The sequence below is a fragment of the Anguilla rostrata genome, chromosome 6 (genome assembly GCF_018555375.3).
Source record: "Anguilla rostrata isolate EN2019 chromosome 6, ASM1855537v3, whole genome shotgun sequence".
Taxonomy (NCBI): domain Eukaryota; kingdom Metazoa; phylum Chordata; class Actinopteri; order Anguilliformes; family Anguillidae; genus Anguilla; species Anguilla rostrata.
In genome coordinates this window covers 23,623,870-23,641,037 of record NC_057938.1, presented here as the reverse complement: position 1 = coordinate 23,641,037, position 17,168 = coordinate 23,623,870, and the positions used below count along the sequence as shown (strand labels likewise).

The 17,168-nt window shown below is 39.0% G+C and overlaps 1 protein-coding gene across 4 annotated transcripts; it reads right to left on the bottom strand.

The window, feature by feature from the left end:
- Positions 1-1,382: 1,382 nt before the first annotated feature.
- LOC135256862 (GRAM domain-containing protein 2B-like) lies at positions 1,383-14,691 on the bottom strand. 4 transcript variants are annotated; one of them, XM_064339093.1, is made up of 14 exons: positions 14,195-14,691; positions 10,476-10,623; positions 8,631-8,771; positions 8,236-8,293; positions 7,863-7,935; positions 7,444-7,547; positions 6,604-6,702; positions 6,327-6,398; positions 6,144-6,212; positions 5,918-6,014; positions 5,642-5,710; positions 4,516-4,615; positions 4,073-4,180; positions 1,383-2,630 (listed from the first exon to the last, which is right to left on the bottom strand). In XM_064339093.1, exons 2-14 carry the CDS (start codon positions 10,544-10,546, stop codon positions 2,615-2,617), a joined length of 1,077 nt encoding a protein of 358 aa, XP_064195163.1. In that variant the 5' UTR covers positions 10,547-10,623; positions 14,195-14,691; the 3' UTR covers positions 1,383-2,614. The 4 variants fall into 4 exon arrangements, with proteins under 4 accessions (XP_064195163.1, XP_064195162.1, XP_064195164.1 ...); XM_064339092.1 differs by lacking the exon at positions 10,476-10,623 and having other exon boundaries at positions 14,195-14,689; XM_064339094.1 differs by lacking the exon at positions 14,195-14,691 and having other exon boundaries at positions 10,345-10,483.
- Positions 14,692-17,168: the final 2,477 nt, after the last annotated feature.

Genomic DNA, 17,168 nt, shown 5'->3' with positions numbered 1-17,168 from the left:
AAGTCTCAGAGTATAAATATAGGAAAATAGAACAGAGTAGTCACTGTGAGAGGCAGGAAGGAAAGCATTTCTCTTTGCTTAATATTTATAAATGCAGATTTATAAAAATCGAACATTGATTAATAATTTTGTGCAACTTGCCTTATGGGAAACAGGCATTATGAAATTAGATTTTTTCCCCCCGTCAGCATCATAAAAATATGGAAAAATGAAAAATATTTTCAACTATTTTAATATTATCAACATATAAACATATGTTATGTTTTATCACTTGTTGTACGCGCCTGATAGAGTCGCAATGCCGTAAAATGAATGTAATTAGCATGACTAAAATGATTAACCTGCAACACATCACACACCAACTACATTTAAACATCCTCTGCACTCATATTATCATTTCATGATCATCAGTCTGCAAGTAAAGGAAAACCTGCCTGGTGGGTATTTTGCAATTGCAATTGTTTTTAGCGCTGAGTCATACATTTACACCAGTATTCAAATGGAAAAAATAACTACTGTCATATTGCTTTTTTTTTGTTGTCAAGAACCATATATACTATTGAAAATGGTGTAAATGTATGTATCAATTGTATACTATATGAGCAGTTTCCATTACGCATTTTCTGTTAAATAAACATGGAGACATGCAGTTCTTCAAAGGGCCTCTTTTTTGAAGGACCTGCACGAGCTATTACTAATTGTTGATATTTATCATTTTGTATTACTGTCCTGATTGTGAATTAAACAAAGACCATCATAAACAATAGGATTTGTCCTTTGAACTGTGGAAGCTTCAGGTATTTTCTATCCAATAACATGAGAGACCATGAAAAAAAAAAGACTGCCTACTAATCAATGCTTTGCTTAATCGTTTAATTGTGTAAGTGTGCAACAGTTAAAGCCATTTTTAAGGCCTAACATATGGTGGTTAAGGTGATCAGACTTAATAGTGATGAGAGCCGATGTACTGATGGCACTGATAACCAGGGGGAGGGGATTATCGTGTGTCGTGTTATTTCTTAATACTGTGTAATGGTGGTTATTAATGAATGCTACAGTTGTTGCACTTTGTAAACATTCAGCAGGTTTTCCTGTAGATGTTTCACTCCAACCCAAACAATGCACACCTCAATCAACAGCTAGAGATCTTGTTGAGCTGCTGATTAGTAGAATTATGTGAGCCAAATTAAAACTTACACGACAGTAGATGTCCAGGAGCAGAGTTAAGAACCACTGCTATACTGCAATCCCAATTTTGTAGGTTATTCCAAAAAGCACTATATATAGGACAAACCATTTGGCTGATTAGTCCTAGCTAATACAGCTAGGACTAATATTGGCAACATCACAGAAAGAATTCGTAACAATTATGTCAGCAGACATACTTTAAAAAACGGTCTTTATTGAAGAACAGGAATGAATGAAAATGCAATACATGGTAAAATATGACAGTATTCTACATGAAAAACATTTTTTATATCCTAAACCCTGGCAATTAATTTTAGTCCCCTGTAGGGGGCATAGGTATCTGGTCTTAATCTCAATAACCAAATGTTATACTGTGCTGAAACCTACACAATGGACATTCAGTAAAAAAAATAATTAAATAATGGTTTGATAATATTTTTAATGCAACATGTTTTTATCATCCAAGATACTTGGATTATGTCAAAAATGAAATTAATATTTTAACTTTCATCTTTTTTTATGCCAGGTCTCAGGATTCAGAATCAGGTCTCAAATTCTAAAAAAAAAACAAAAAAAAACACACATTCATATTTTTGTACATTTTTGTAATGCCTGGTATATGTTGCAAATATGACAACATATAATGTCACATATTCTATGTGACATTAACTTATATGTCTGATAGAGTACTTACTGCAATGTGGAGTCTTTTGTAAATGTAAAAGTCATATTCTTATTATTATTGGAATTTGAACAGATTTGTTATTAAAGAACAAAGTAAAGCCTTTCACTCAGTTTATATTCATATATTAAGCTTTCAGCCAAGATGTAAAACTGAGACAGACAACATTCCTGATCTACAAGACTTTAAAAGGTCACTTGTAGAAATGTAGAAGGGCCACATAAAATTAAGCATGGTTTTTGTGATACTCCAAATGCACACTATTTGTTTTTCTGTGACACAGTACTTAAAGTAGTTTATTCCAAAAAAAGTACATTCTGCTCCTTCTGACATAACAAAGGTTACACTCTATCTCTTTTGCTTTCAGAAGAATACATAACAAAGTATGTTAAAAAAAAATACAAAAGTACAACATGCTCATCGAACGTGTAAAACTGAACGGTCCCCAAAGTGAGGACTTAGCCGCAGACAGGCCTGCTGTCTTTGGTTTCACAAGGGAAATAACCACACTGCTCCACTTGCCCAAGGGAGCCATGCGACTCCTAAAAAAACACCACTGGTGTCTGGCTATACTCTCAGTGGTCCTACCCCCGCCTTTTAAAAAACCATTTACAGAGGAGGTGGAATTTTGCAAATAGGTACTGGGGCATCACTTATATTTTAAATGATGACAAAAAAGGTCTCCAGTATTGTCCACTGAATGAGTCAAGCAATCGTCTTTCTTCATTTTCCTTGTCCAAAAGGCTATGTGTCTTTGTACCTGAGAAAAAGGAAGGAACGATCAGGTCACTGTACCCTCAGAACACGCCCTCCACCACACAAGTGCACAAAAATCCACTTTCACAGAAATGCCTATTATCCCCACTTTCAATAAATCTTCAGCTTTTATTACAAAAAAAAAAAACTGATTTTGAAGCCCTGGTTCTACTACATATTAAACAAAACGGGAGTCAAACGACATTATGATATCCCTCGAAGGAGGAGGTTAGCTCCACCCAGAATGGGAGGGCTATGTGAGAGGTGATAGTGGAGTGATTTCAAGCAAACAATCAGATGATATGACACGGTGGAGTCCATTTTCTCCCGGAGGTACAGACTTAAATACCTCAGAAAGTCTTACAGCATTCCTTTTGTAGAATTTAAGCTAAGAGTAATGCCCTTTGCCAAGGCTCACTGTTTCACTGTCTCATTAAAAAATTCCTTCTGCTTTGATTGTTTTTTTATTTAATTATATATTAAACTATGACAATTGATGGTATGTAGAGCAACATACTTTTGTCATGTCAAATGTTTACAAAAGAAAAGGCTTGGGTGGAACAGAACTTAGGAGATGCTCATCAACCCCAAGATTTGTTAATAAAATGCATAAAATAAGTAATATGGAAAAGTATTGAAAACGTATGCAGGAAATATGGAATGGAAAGTAAGGAATGGGAAGGTATGGATCATGACAAATGAAACAGAAAAATAATTATACATTCACCTCAACGTTCAAATGCTTTACAATCCAGGAAGTGGGATAATTATGAGCAAATATAGTTGTTGATACTTTTTTTCAGATTTGGATTTACTGCCTTGTCTTCTGACCCAGGTTTCTAATGAGGGGATTTAATTTGGTTTCCAGGTATAGGTGGTCTACTGGCACATTAGGATACCTCCGTAGAGTGTGTGGAGCCCTGAAATACAGCCTCTGGACCTCTACTGTACACAGTGTGTGGAGCCCTGAAATACAGTCTCTAGACCTCTACTGTATACAGTGTGTGGAACCTTGAAATACAGTCTCATGACCTCTACTGTATACAGTATGTGGAACCCTGAAATACAGTCTCTGGACATCTACTGTAAACAGCATGTTGAGCCCTGAAATATAGCCTCTGGACCTCTACTGTAAACTGTGTGTGGAGCCCTGAGATACAGTCTCTGGACATCTACTGTAAACAGCATGTTGAGCCCTGAAATATAGCCTCTGGACCTCTACTGTAAACAGTGTGTTGAGCTCTGAGATACAGTCTCTGAACCTCTACTGTATACAGTGTGTGGAGCCCTGAGATACAGTCTCTGGACCTCTACTGTATACAGTGTGTGGAGCCCTGAGATACAGTCTCTGGACCTCTACTGCATATAATGTGTGAAACCTTATATGGAAGGAGAAGGATACATTAAAGGGGATGGGGGTAGGTTAGGGGGAATTCAGGGACTTACCCGCTCTGCAGAGAGAACTCGGGCAGCGCCCCCATGGAGCTCAGCTGCTCCTCCAGAGCCATGATGCGCAGGCCGATGTACCCCGACGTCAGCACGAGAAGCAGCACCCTGCGCGAAACAGCAAATGAGCACTCAGACCCCCCTCACCGGAGAGCATGCGTCACACTGTCACACGGCCACCAGAGCAGGGGGCTCACGGGCTCAGAAACACCCCATTCCAAATCACCGGACTGATGCGATCTAGAAATGATTGTGATGATTACAAGTGGCATGTGATTATCTGAGAAATGCCAACAATGTGCCAATCATTTTAATATATCTCACGTAGCTACTTTTTGACCACTGTGACTGTGCGTGCGAGCTAAAGCGGGTGGAACTAGAATCAGATGCAACGGCGTCACAGTATACTGTAAAGCATGTGAAAGTGAGGGAATGGGACTCACAGAAGTAGGTAGATGCAGAGGAGGAGGTTGAAGTTATTGGACTCTCTCAGTACGAGGAGGGACTTGACCTTCTCTGTTACGGACCAAATCCAAGACGGCTCTGTAAAAAAGAACAAGAGCACAACAGTTCATACAGGACTGTTGTGCTCTTGAAAGAAACTTTGGTTGTTTCTGTCAGGACCACTGTCATCAAAGTAGAACTTTATTGACAATAAAGGCAATACAGTTATGTTTGGCGGTATGGCTCTGTTCTGGAGCTCTCCCGCCAACCACGCAGCCCACGTGGATAAGGCTGGGAGGCCAGCAGCCAAACCCCCCTAGAGGGGTACACACAGAACAGATCCAGCAGCAAAGCAAGTTCTTAACACATAGGGATGGAGCAATGCAATTTCTTAACACATAGGGATGGAGCAGTACAAATTCTTAACACATAGGAATGGAGAAATGCAAATTCTTGACGCATGGGGATGGAGCTGGGGCGGTGGAGGGGATTTACGAAGCAACGTGCAGCGCTTGCATGCAGGAGGAGCAGCCGAATGAGTAGAGGGAGGCTGTTTAAGTAGACCGCCCTGTTAGTGAATGTACTGTGATAGGCGAACATCACTCAGCTGAGCCATCAGCTGATTCAGCCGGAGCGCTTGATTCTCGTGGCCTGCCAGAACTACGCGATGCTCCATTTTTGTGACTTTTTAAAATAAAACGAGAGGCACTCTGTCCTTATGTATTTTTCCACTTTATTCTGACTGGGTTACAGACAGATATAAGATCACAGCACAGAAAGTGCCATGGCCAGAAATATAATCCCTGACTACACAGCTGCCCAACAGACAGTGCAACAAGGTCTAGCCCAGTTTATGTTACCATTATCGCAGAGGTAGCTGTTGACACTGTCATTAAATATTGTATGTGTGCGCGTGGTGTGTGTCTTGAAGCAACCAATAGAAACAGAAGTACAAACATCCAATACGAGCTGTTCAATCAATGGTTTAATAAACAAATGGGAAAATGTGTCCATAATTACTTGGTGATAAGAGACTTCTAATCTACACTAACCTCAATATATCTACAGCCACTTAAATGGTATGTGTGTGTGTGTGTGTCTGTACACATTTAATGCAGGGGATACCTGTGTTTTCGTCACTGGAACTCTCGTCATTGTCTGTAGAAGTTGAGCTGCTCTGACGAGTCCTTGAGGCTGTGGGTATCATGAAGAAAACTCATACATCTCGCTACTGAGGTAATTGCTTTCACTAGCATCAACTGATTCATCGCTGCTGCGGTATTCACTTGCAGTATCATCACCTGATACCTCAGTCTCGTCTCACCAGCCTCACCGCCCACCTAACACCACCAAGGCCACAGCAAACCATGGGTCGGGGGCCCATGTTAAGGAGACACTCACTTCTGATCAGCTTGGGCAAGGGTGCTTTCAACTGGACGCTGCGGTTTCTGTCATCCAGGTGATTCGGAGTGTCCTCCAGACTTGACTCACTTGAGTTCTGTAAACATGCAGAAGAGAGAGAACCACTGACTCTCACGACACACCAGAAACCCAGAAAGTTCCATAACCAAACTAAGTTACAGTTAGGGAAGCTCATTAAAAATAAAGGCTGATAGAGTAGACTTACTGAGTCCTTCCCGGGATCAATGCCATTCTCTGCTGAGGAGGCAACCGGGCTGTTCTGACCGCTCTTTTCCTATAAACAAAACCACCAGATAGAACCGTTACTGATCCGTGGCTGCCAAGGCCCTGTCCGGGACCAGGCCAAGTGACCTAATAATGTAGCGTGACACAGCCCTATTGTACGTACCACCACGTTCGGACACACTGAGCACAGTAACTTGTAGCAGGCCTCGCGGTTCCGTAAAGACACAAACAAATACTGAAATGCAAGAAGAATGGCGGCCTTAATACATCATTACACAGTTCAAAGTGTTTTCATTTTACAAATGAATGATGTAAATGCATGCTACGTTTGCTACGCTACAGCATTTTTAGCAGCTGGTTTGGTTTCATTCCTGAAGGACTGTTCACCACGGCGGGGCCATTCAGAGGCCCAGAGGTGTGACCGTGGTGACGGTGCTCACCTTCTCCCCCTCGTTGGTGTGGATTGACAGGGCGTTGGGCACCACTCGGGCTGTGTTCTGCTTCTTCACTGCTTGCACATTAGATACATGGATCACCACCTAGGAAAGGAAAACAGAACAGCCCTTAACCTTATTGGACAATTCAAACAAAGTTTGGTATAAGTATTATCCATATTGTTTTTTGTTTTTTTAAGCAAAGCAATACTGCGGTCGCAAGGCAATCAAATGACGGCTTTTTAGAATGAGCGTTCAGCTGAATATGCAAGCTTAATACACCAACCCATTCATTGCTTTAAACTTCCCACAAGGCAAGAGAATGCTGAGTTGATGTTGTGTTCATTTTACATTAGCCGAGATTACAATTATGCTGTAAGGATTCATCTCTACTAGCAGATGCACATGAAGGCAGCATTTAGAATCCCACAGATTTTGTTGCTAAGTTAATTGCACATTTTTATTTAAATCTTAAAACCAAAGACAACATATAAATCCTGCTCTGTAGTGCTATTAGCAACAGCCTGTGCTCAAAATGGCTACCGAAGATGAATCACTCCAGTTAATACATTTCTCGTTATTCTAAATATATACAGCCTATATAAAAGTATTTTTTCTGTATCTATAAATGATATTTGTATGAATATTGTTATTTGTGTGAATATTCAGGGAAAGACTCTACTGAAATAAGAATATAATCAGATTTAAGGTAATATCAGTGCCTCCTCAATTTTTTATGGATGCCTGAAACCTCTGGAATTGTCTTTAGAAGGCTGATAAATGATAGATGCAGTACACTTCAGAAAACAGTTTACCCAGGTGGCATGTAAAGGGTTAAATACTTACTCTGGTTTCCTTGAGCAGCACAGAGGAGTAGAAGCACACGTAATTATCCGACACAAAGAGCTTGCCTTGATAGAGCACCTCCTTCTGCAGGGCACAGGTGAAAGCTGTGGAAGGAAGGGCATACCTGTGTTACGTAAAGGCCTCCCACAACCACCTCATATGTTCATGACGCAGAACAGATAACATCGATTTTCCATTTGTCACGTTTCAGTGCCCCGGCACCTCTTCAAAAATGTAACTAAAAAAATGGACCCGATCGACATCCTATCCATTCGGGCTAAACATATAGCGACTGTGCTACCAACAATCGGGTGTGGACAGGGGAGATAGGGTTGTACTGTTTTGGTTGTACTAATTAATTAATTCTATGTGCCAAGCAATAAACAGGATTTTTCGGTTTAAGGCTTAGACCAGCTCACCATGTGTTAATTCCTCGCCCTCAGGAATGTCTAGGAAAATCTTGTGGAATGTCTTGTTGTGCTTGATAAAACTCTGCATTGTAAAAGAGGAAGAGAAGCAAACACAACCATGAAGATCAAACAATTACAGGCATCAAAATGGCATGCGTTTTGAAGGTCAGAATTGACAGCGTGCTTTGTTTTCAGACACCATCAATCCATTTATGCTTTGAAAAGAACATGACAGCTCAAAGGATGGTTTGATTTTCATCAGACTGCCATAAATAAAATATTTAAACCTCGAAAAAAATTTTATGTTACATCACTTTTCCCTGGTGTTTCTTGTGAGCAGCTGGGCGTGCGAAAATACTGGAGTAAAATTACAGGAACTTACACTCCGTGTGACATCGCTTTCAGACCTTTCAAAGCCTCTCTCATCAATGGTCTGTGAGCTGAGGAACCAGAAAACACCAGAATGATTCAGGCAAAAACTTATTTAGTAGAAAAAGGGCCTAATCATATATTCTTTTAAAACATCTTCAATGTATATTTTTTGTATAATTCAAAATGAAGAATTATGAACAGGAAATGTATATGTACAGGATTTTGAACAAATGAACAGGGACAGAAATAGACAAATTGGCATGCACGGAACTGTTACTGTCCAGTAATAGGGCTTTCTTATTCCAGCATGATGAAACATGCATGCCTGCGTGCGCATACACACACACACACACGCACGCACACACACACGTAAACACACACACACACGCACACACACACACACACCTGATTGGAGTCTGCCTGCTGAGGCTCTTGTTGAGCTCCTGTATCTCCAGCTGGGCGTCCTCCACACTCTCTACTTTCATGGGTTCAAGCCTGCTCTTGCTCTTCACTTTCCTCAGCCTCCCACCCCCTTCCACTGTGTAGCTGGAAGAAAGGACATACACATGTGAGTCCAGAATCAGACAGCTTCTCATGGCTTAGAGCAGGCTGATGGATCTCCAGAACTGCTCTCCACTGCCACCACCCACAGCACTTCTAACGACCGTTTAGCCGGTTAGCAGTCCCCATAAGACGTGAGATTGAAGCAGATGAGCAAATGAGAAAAAGAGGCACTTTATCTTCTGATTCTAGATGCTACGTTATTTAGGGTGCTTGGTCTTGGGTCTCACGGGGGTTTCTGTGCCACAGCAGAACCTACTTTTCCAGCTTTTACTCAGTCAATGTACACAGACAACAAACAGCCTCAGGTCCAGTAATGAAATCAGCCATCAACATGCTGACCAGACACCGGCCGACTGCATCTACTGCCAAGGAATGGCAGCTGCCCATCTCAGTCCTAATACTGTTAGCAAAGCCTTGCTTGTTAGCCTCAACTTCCAGCGATCTCACACTAGACTGTGTATTCAAATCTCTCTTACTTTAATAATGAAATGATTAAAGTTATGTTTGTTTGCAAGAATTTTTGTTTTATTCATTACAAATACATTAAAATAATTATTATAACACATTTTTGCCATGTATACCTGGTAATGCTGCTGCTGGTGGTGGTAATAATACAGTTGTTTTTGATAGCAAACAAAATTCATAGAAAACAAAAGGGCTGACGCAAGCTAGCTGGGCTGATGAACCCTTGGTTGGTGCTCAGCATCAACCTATCCCTACAGGGTAGTGATAACACGGGGGAGGTACAGTAATCTGACTGACAGACTAATTTAAGTGAGTACTTCCTCCTTGGGTGTATGCGGTGAGTCTATATTAAGCCAGCTATATAATAAGTCTGCTTTTCCAGTCTGAATACTTCACAACAAATAGCTTATATTGTGTGACCATCTTTAGCTCGCTTACCCCTAACAAGGGTGAGGATGTTGTCATCAATATTATTGGGGTGTATTATGTCAGCATAAGCTCATCTACAATTAAACATGCTAATTCGAGTCAGCGTAACTGGAGTATAGCAGTTGAGACAGATTTTAAAGTTTAGCTACATGAAGTCATAATTCATGAGTCATGAATTATGACTAAATTAGCAAGAAGCAGACATGGAAAATGTATTCTCAAAGTAATTCTCAGAATCCCACAGCCCCACAATAAGAGCGTTTGGCAGACATACACATATACACACTCATAAAGAGGCCCTTTACTTAAACTAAAACACTTTGTGTTGAGTATAAATATAATTTGTTATCCTGTGTTAACAGCACTTTAGTCTGAGCATGAGTTTTAAAGGCTAAATCAGTCAAACAGACAAACAAGATATGACATTCTCTTTCCAGAATTGCACAGTTCTTCGAGAGTTTTTCATTTCTAAATAATATTGTGTATCCCCTGCCAGTAAAAAACATTGAAATCAGTTTTTGATCAGTGTTGATATAAAAATCAGTTTTCCCATTTAGAACTAGTAAGGTATGAAGGCTTCACGAAAAAGAAACTAAAAATCTCAACATGACAAATTGGGTTACCTTTAAAAACTTGCCGAACAGAGAAACACAGCCCTTACCAGTCTTCTGGCTTGCCTTTAACTGAGCGAAAACTCCAACACCTTTCCATTGCAAACTGTACCCATATTTCGGAGACAGAAACTTAATGCTTTGCTAAGATAAGTACCCTAAGCCACGGAAAATATATTACTTCTGGTATAGGTTCTGATCTCGCCTTGTCCGACGTGTAGATCCACCATGGCTTCTTTCGTGAACCATCATCAATGGACATCTACTGAAAGCAACAGCTTATCTCAGGCAAACTGTTGTTGCAATTTCTGGCTCTACCGGGAAACCTGCTTTAAGGGAAATGGCATTTAGTCACTGTTGCCATGGGGTCAGGCCACTCCCACCAGGGCATCCTTTGTGTTTGTTGCTCAGGCAGGTGTGAACGCACGGCACAGGCCCCGCCAGTTTTCCACACAGCATAGTTCACGTAGCCTGCGCAGGATATCTCTGAAGCAGAGAGCAATCAGCCACAGGATTTTACGCAAACAGATTATGTCTAAGGCACGTGCGAAAACGAAAGCAAAGGCAAAAGCGCTATCTCACATACACGCCGTCCTCAAATCAGATACGAGATAAAGCCCTCACTGATGCAATAAATGCATGGTGCTCTGGGTAAATAAAAAAAATTCTTTCAGACACAATAGAAAAAAACATTTAAAAGAATTTTTCTTGCGTGTTAATCAGTGCATTTCTACGTGCCTCTGCTGTTTGGTCAACATGTGCATACGTGAGTGAGAGAGCGCGCGTATGTGTGTGCGTATGTGAGTGCATTTGTGCGGATGTGTTCCTTTGCGTGTGTGTGCATTTTTGGGCTTTGTTGTTTCCTTTCTGACAATCTGTACCAGGGTTCAGCAGAACTTCGGGGGAAGAGAATAAGGCCAAAGCCCTGAGCAGACCGGATTCACCAGATGCCAAAGACAGAGGGTGGAGCTTCACTGCGCTGCAGGCTGGCTGTAACCGGCTTCACTTACAATCTGACTGGGTGCAAAGGCAAACCATTTTCCACAATGTTTTTGTATCGTATTAGAGAATCCCTGAATTTAAAGTTATTCTATTTAAATCCACGCAGTGTAAAATACAAAAACAATTTTATTTATGGGATACATTTGAAAATAATGACATCAAATGCTTCACACACACACACACACACACATAATATAATACTTCACAGTAATAATACTAGAGAGTTGTGACAAATTTTAACAGGAAATCCAAAAACTTCTGTGGAAACCTCTGTAGTTAATAAGAGTCTTAAAGCGGTTGCACACCTGGTGAATTCAGTTCAATACAGGGTTGTCCCTGGCTCAAAACAGGGCTAGGTGGTAACTTTGCGTGACAGAGCCAGCTTTACAGCTACTGCCAACTCAATGTATTGGCTCCCTATATTTAGCTAGTTTCAGAATATAAAGTGCTGTAATTTCTTCAAGAGACCACCACATTGCATTGAGATGTTGACAATATAAAATTAAATGCGGGCGGAAAAAAATGGGAACAATTGAAATATTTATTGAAGGGTTATACATTTTAAGTGCCAGAACTAGCCTACACTGAAGGACCAACACATTGCAAGGGGTCATTCTACAGGAACAGTGGTATTTGGAACAGCAAAATGCACTGCAGTTTTGGCTGTCAAAACTTAGGGTACAATATTAACCTTTTAAATTAATGAATGCACATAAATATCACCTTAATATATATAAATTAATTTTATACACTGCTTGCATCATCCTTTTTTCACACTGGTGTAACTAGTACTCTGTAACAACATAAAAGGCTTTTCAGAATTGTATTCCTCAGTTCAATCTGCATACATAGACAAAAACAGCAAAGTTAATGATGATACACAGTAGGGGCCACTTAAATGCATACTGGATATTGCATAATTTGGGTATTTTCACAGAATTTCCAAACCCCAAACCATTTCCCATTCATTCCATTATAAAGAGATCAGATATTTGCATAAACCATTATTGCATATTTCTGATATTTTCAAGGAATTATGTCCAAATTAGGTCACATAATAATCTATAAATTATATGTTGGCAGATCCCTCATAAATAAACTGACAATTGCCCTATAAGGACACTAAACTGCTCAAATGTACGACGGTAGGTGTCGACTGAGTCATGGTTGTTGGCACTCTGTCTACTGACTCATTCTTTTATGCAATTAAGCGGATTCTACTGAAGTTCACTTAGCATGTCTAAGATTCCACATAAACCTGAAAGCAGTCAAAACAAACAAAAAAAAAAAAAAAAAAAAAAAACCTGAAATGCAGTATTATTCATGACCAAAATGTACCAATAAATGCACATGCCATTTCTAATTGTTTTATGGGTGCTTTTGTTTGTGTGATTTCTCCTATAGGTGGCATAGGAGGCTTGAAAAAACACTTAGGCGGTCCGACTGAGACATTTCAATGCAGGAAAAGCCCTGCAATAAAGTAGTTGGACCCATTAATGAAGTTAAATTCACCTTATTGCTATTGTACATGTAATTTATTATTATAATATTATAATAATAATAATTATAATAATAATAATTATAATAATAATAATAATACTAGAAATAATGCATCACTTTTCTTTACGTGCTTCACAAAAAGTAGGCTAAAAGAAACTGTTTGAAAACAGAGCAAAACCAACAACAGGCACAATGTAAATATGTATATAAAAGTATTAAAAAAAACTATTGCCATTTAAATATGAAAACAAAAATGCTATTATTGTGTTTTGCTTGTAAGTAGATTTTGTTTTGTTCTTGAACAGCTAATCTTTCTCTGTAATATTTTACATTTTATATGATCTTACATTGTGTCATCTACACCTTCTTTTGTTCATGGATCTAAAATAGCATGTTGTGCAAGTGCATCTCTTTGTAGTTCTGCACTGCAGATCACTTTCACTTTAGGCTCTAGAATTAGAATGAGCTTTTCCAGTTCCATTTTCTTTAACAAAAAAATAAAATAAAATAAAAAGGTTGGTGCGAGATTCATTGCAATTGATACTGTGAAAAAGTGACTGTGATTTCAAAGCAATTTTGAAACTAACGTTGTAATTGCAATGTTTTTACTATTTGACCGCAGCATTACTCAACTACTGATGCACTTGTCCTGGCTAGCACCAAAAGTGCAGTTTGTAAGAACTGGGATAAACCATAAAAAGAATACTGACCATGAACAGTGTGTTAAAGGTGTTTCAGTAATAAAGTGTACTTTAAATCAAATAATGAGATCCTGCCACCATCTCCATTGTACAAGATCTAAAGTTGTAGTCTAGATCTGTTTATTATTTAACGATGATTACAGTGTCCTGTCTGCAGGTGAGTCTTGAAACTCACCAAATGTTTAACAAGTATATTTTAATTGCTCACGGGAGACGTGCAAGAACTAATCACTAGTACGGCGTGACTATAAATGTTCTAAAATTCCTTCATTCTAGTCCTTAGCCAGTCAAAGAAACCAGAATTGTTGCCATGTTCAGGCTGGTTAACACTGCTGTTATTCTCCAGCTGTCAAAAACAGTCAGTGTTGGATTTGTGAGTATATGAGCAACAATTCCTACTCCACAGATGAACAGTGAACAGGTGGAAGAGAGAAGGAGCAATATAGTGAGTGAGCGAACTGAACTCAATTCAAATCTGAACTAAAATGCAATGGATTATATAAAGGAAACAAAAGGTCAGGTTTTAAGACATTCTGATCATTAGTCATCCACGAATAGATGGTAAAGTAAGAAATCATGCGTGTGCGTTTACTTTAAAAAGATTAAGCTACATTTCAGTAACGCGTACAGTAAGCAGCTCGTGTTTTTTTAGCAACTACGATGTAAAGACGTGTGTGCATGGTATAGAAATACTTACCAAGCGCTGTCCAGAGAAAACTTCCTGCATATTTTACCATGTAGATTCATGGTGTGCATTTGAGGGTTGACCAAATATAACGTCCAATTATTCAGTGAACTTCTTTGATATACGACTGTATATGTCTCCCCTTTCGATTTATGAACTCCTGTCCCAGGTCCGACCATGTCCTTAAAAACGCTGAGATCAGTAACTGATAGCAACGGAGGCGGGGCTTTTCCCCCTTTCCTCAGCTTTATCAAATTATCGCTAGTGCCACTGTGCCAGAAAACTGCAACACGCAGTGCTGTCCTCCGTGCTAGTTTCTAGGACGGCTTTCTAAAGTATCCTACTCTACAAATTTTGGATTTACTATGCATTAAGTTTTCAGCGTGCAGCTGGAGTTCCGTACCAGCTGATCCCGTAAAAGTTACAGCATAGGCATGCATATTTGCGCTAGATGCATACTAGTCCCAAAATTCACTGTTTATATTTTATCCGCTGTAGTGCGCATGCTCTTGAGCGGAATTCAGAGAGATTAAACGGTGTAAACGCCAGTTGTATGTTAGGCACCGTGAAAGTCAAGAATATAATTTCCATATTTATATTGGTCAATAATTCGGTCAGTTACACATATTAACCAATCCAAGGCATCCTCCAGAGACGTAGACGTATCTAAAGCTTTTCTTGTGTGCAAATCGCAATACGGTTTCAATATTCCATTTGATTTTGAATCCATTCATAGCAACGCAAAATTAAGGTCACACAGACTATATGATCAATAATATAATCTAATTGTTTAATATCCTCATTCATATTACCAGTATAGAACATTAGTCCCGCACCATATACAAGTTAATACATCGCAAATGTTTTGGAAAGTTCAGCTTTCTTACAAAGTAGAGCCATGACTGTATACTTTCTTTATAATGTTGATGGACTTCTCCTTCCTGTTTATTGTGATTTTTCTTTGGTTTGATTACACTGATAAAGTCAAATTGCTGTTTGAAATTTAATTATAAATCAAAAAATATGACCCAATGCTCATAATAAAGTGTGCATTGAAGCCTGCATCTATTGCTTGTTTGTAATCTACTAGTTATATGAATTAGTAGGTTACAAACGACGAAAACTGAACAGTGTGGATCTACTCATCACAGGACGTAAAGTGCTTCATTAATTTAAACTGATCAAACATTCTTGATCAAATATTACTTAATTAGTAAATCGAATTAGTAAATCTCCATATGTATTGCACTCTATTCCGTAATCCTGATCATATTCATTCGTATTGACATACCTCAGCTCCCTATTGTAGTCAGAGTAAGTATTACATGTGTTGAGTGAGCCCACTGGCCATAATATAAGGACACTGTTGGGGAACCAACAAGGTACTTTGTTCCTGGGCCCAGGCTGTCTCATGGATTGAGGTGCACCTTACAGACCTTATTATTTTGACACCTTCTGAGTCTGTCCACCCAGTTTTTTTCCTTTCCTGCATTCCAAAGTTTCCCTGTCTTATCCATGGATTATTTCTGTCCCTCCCTACTGATGTACCATGCCATTAATGGCAAAACTGTTTACATAGTGTATCAGTTATATTTCCCTTTTATTCTTCTTAGTGCATCCCCAATGTCCATTTATTTTAGTAGTGATAGTGGTTAGTGATCAGTTATTGGCCTTTACATCAACTGTTAACAGAAACAATCTTTCTTATACTGTTCAAAATAGGTACCATGGTGAATGCTGGTTGTCATTCCATCCACAATTGCGATCCCAGAATTTTAAAAAGTTGTACATTTTTCTTACTCCGGTACTCTTCGTTTTTAGAGGGATTATTTGGGCTAAACCACATTGTCAAAAATAGCTATGCATGCCATGAAGTATAAAAGTCCCATACTCACATTGTAATATATTGCAAACAATTTTCCTACAAGACTTAAAAGTGTTTTAACTGATCAAAGTAAAGGCTGAATTTGAATCAGGCTCCTAATTGGTGAAAGTGTGGACACATTACCACTAAAATTAACTATTTGCATATAATGAAGAAAAAAGACTATGCAAATGATAACAAGCCAAACCTCCAATGTATTAAAGAAAAAAAAGAGAGCCAGTGGCCAGTGGAATGCTGTGGAACCACTGTACTTTCACAGTCCAAGATTGTTGGATCTAATGTTCATTGTTGGACTCCAATTGTTGAAACCAATTGATGCGTTAAAGCCATTGGATGCAGCAAAGCCTGTTAACACTTTGTGTTCTATGTTTTTGTCTTCATTATTCGTCTAAAAAGTTGAGCTCCTTTTAAACAGACTTGAACATTATAACAGTGTTAAATACATGCTGCTATATAAATTTTATAAAAATCTTCATTATGCACAGATGCTTTATGGCATACATTTGCCTTTCTTGCCTCATAACTTTCATTTTATAAGTTGCTTGAAAGAAAGCATCATTCATGACAATGAACAATACTTTTTTTGAGTATTCCCAGAAACAAAAGTAAATAGTCCAACTAATCGATTAAAAATAGTCGGCAGATTAATCGATCATCAATATTGTTGTTAGTTGCAGCCCAAAAAAGAATACTGTTAACATCAGGGTGTCAGTAAACGTGCAACTGAAGAACAAGATACAGCCTAACAAACAGGCATGAATCAAATAATAACCAGCTCATTGCTGCTGTTGTTTCAGCATCAATGCTGCAGGAAAAAAAATCACGCCAAAGATTCAGTTGTGTATTTTAATGAAAATTTTCTTAACATAATTTTTTTTTACAAAACAAAGCAAGCTTTGCAGTAGTTTGGCTCCACAGGCCTGTTTCACAACGCAGGATTACTGAGTTAGCTGGATAATTCCAATGAGAAAAACCCAGAACAGCTCTTTTTACTTCAGTCCAGCTAACTCAATCCTGCTTCATGGAACAGGGCCCTGATACCTTGAATCTCTTCCCAGACAGGGAGAGTATAATTCTGCTTCTATGGTTTCTGTTAGAATA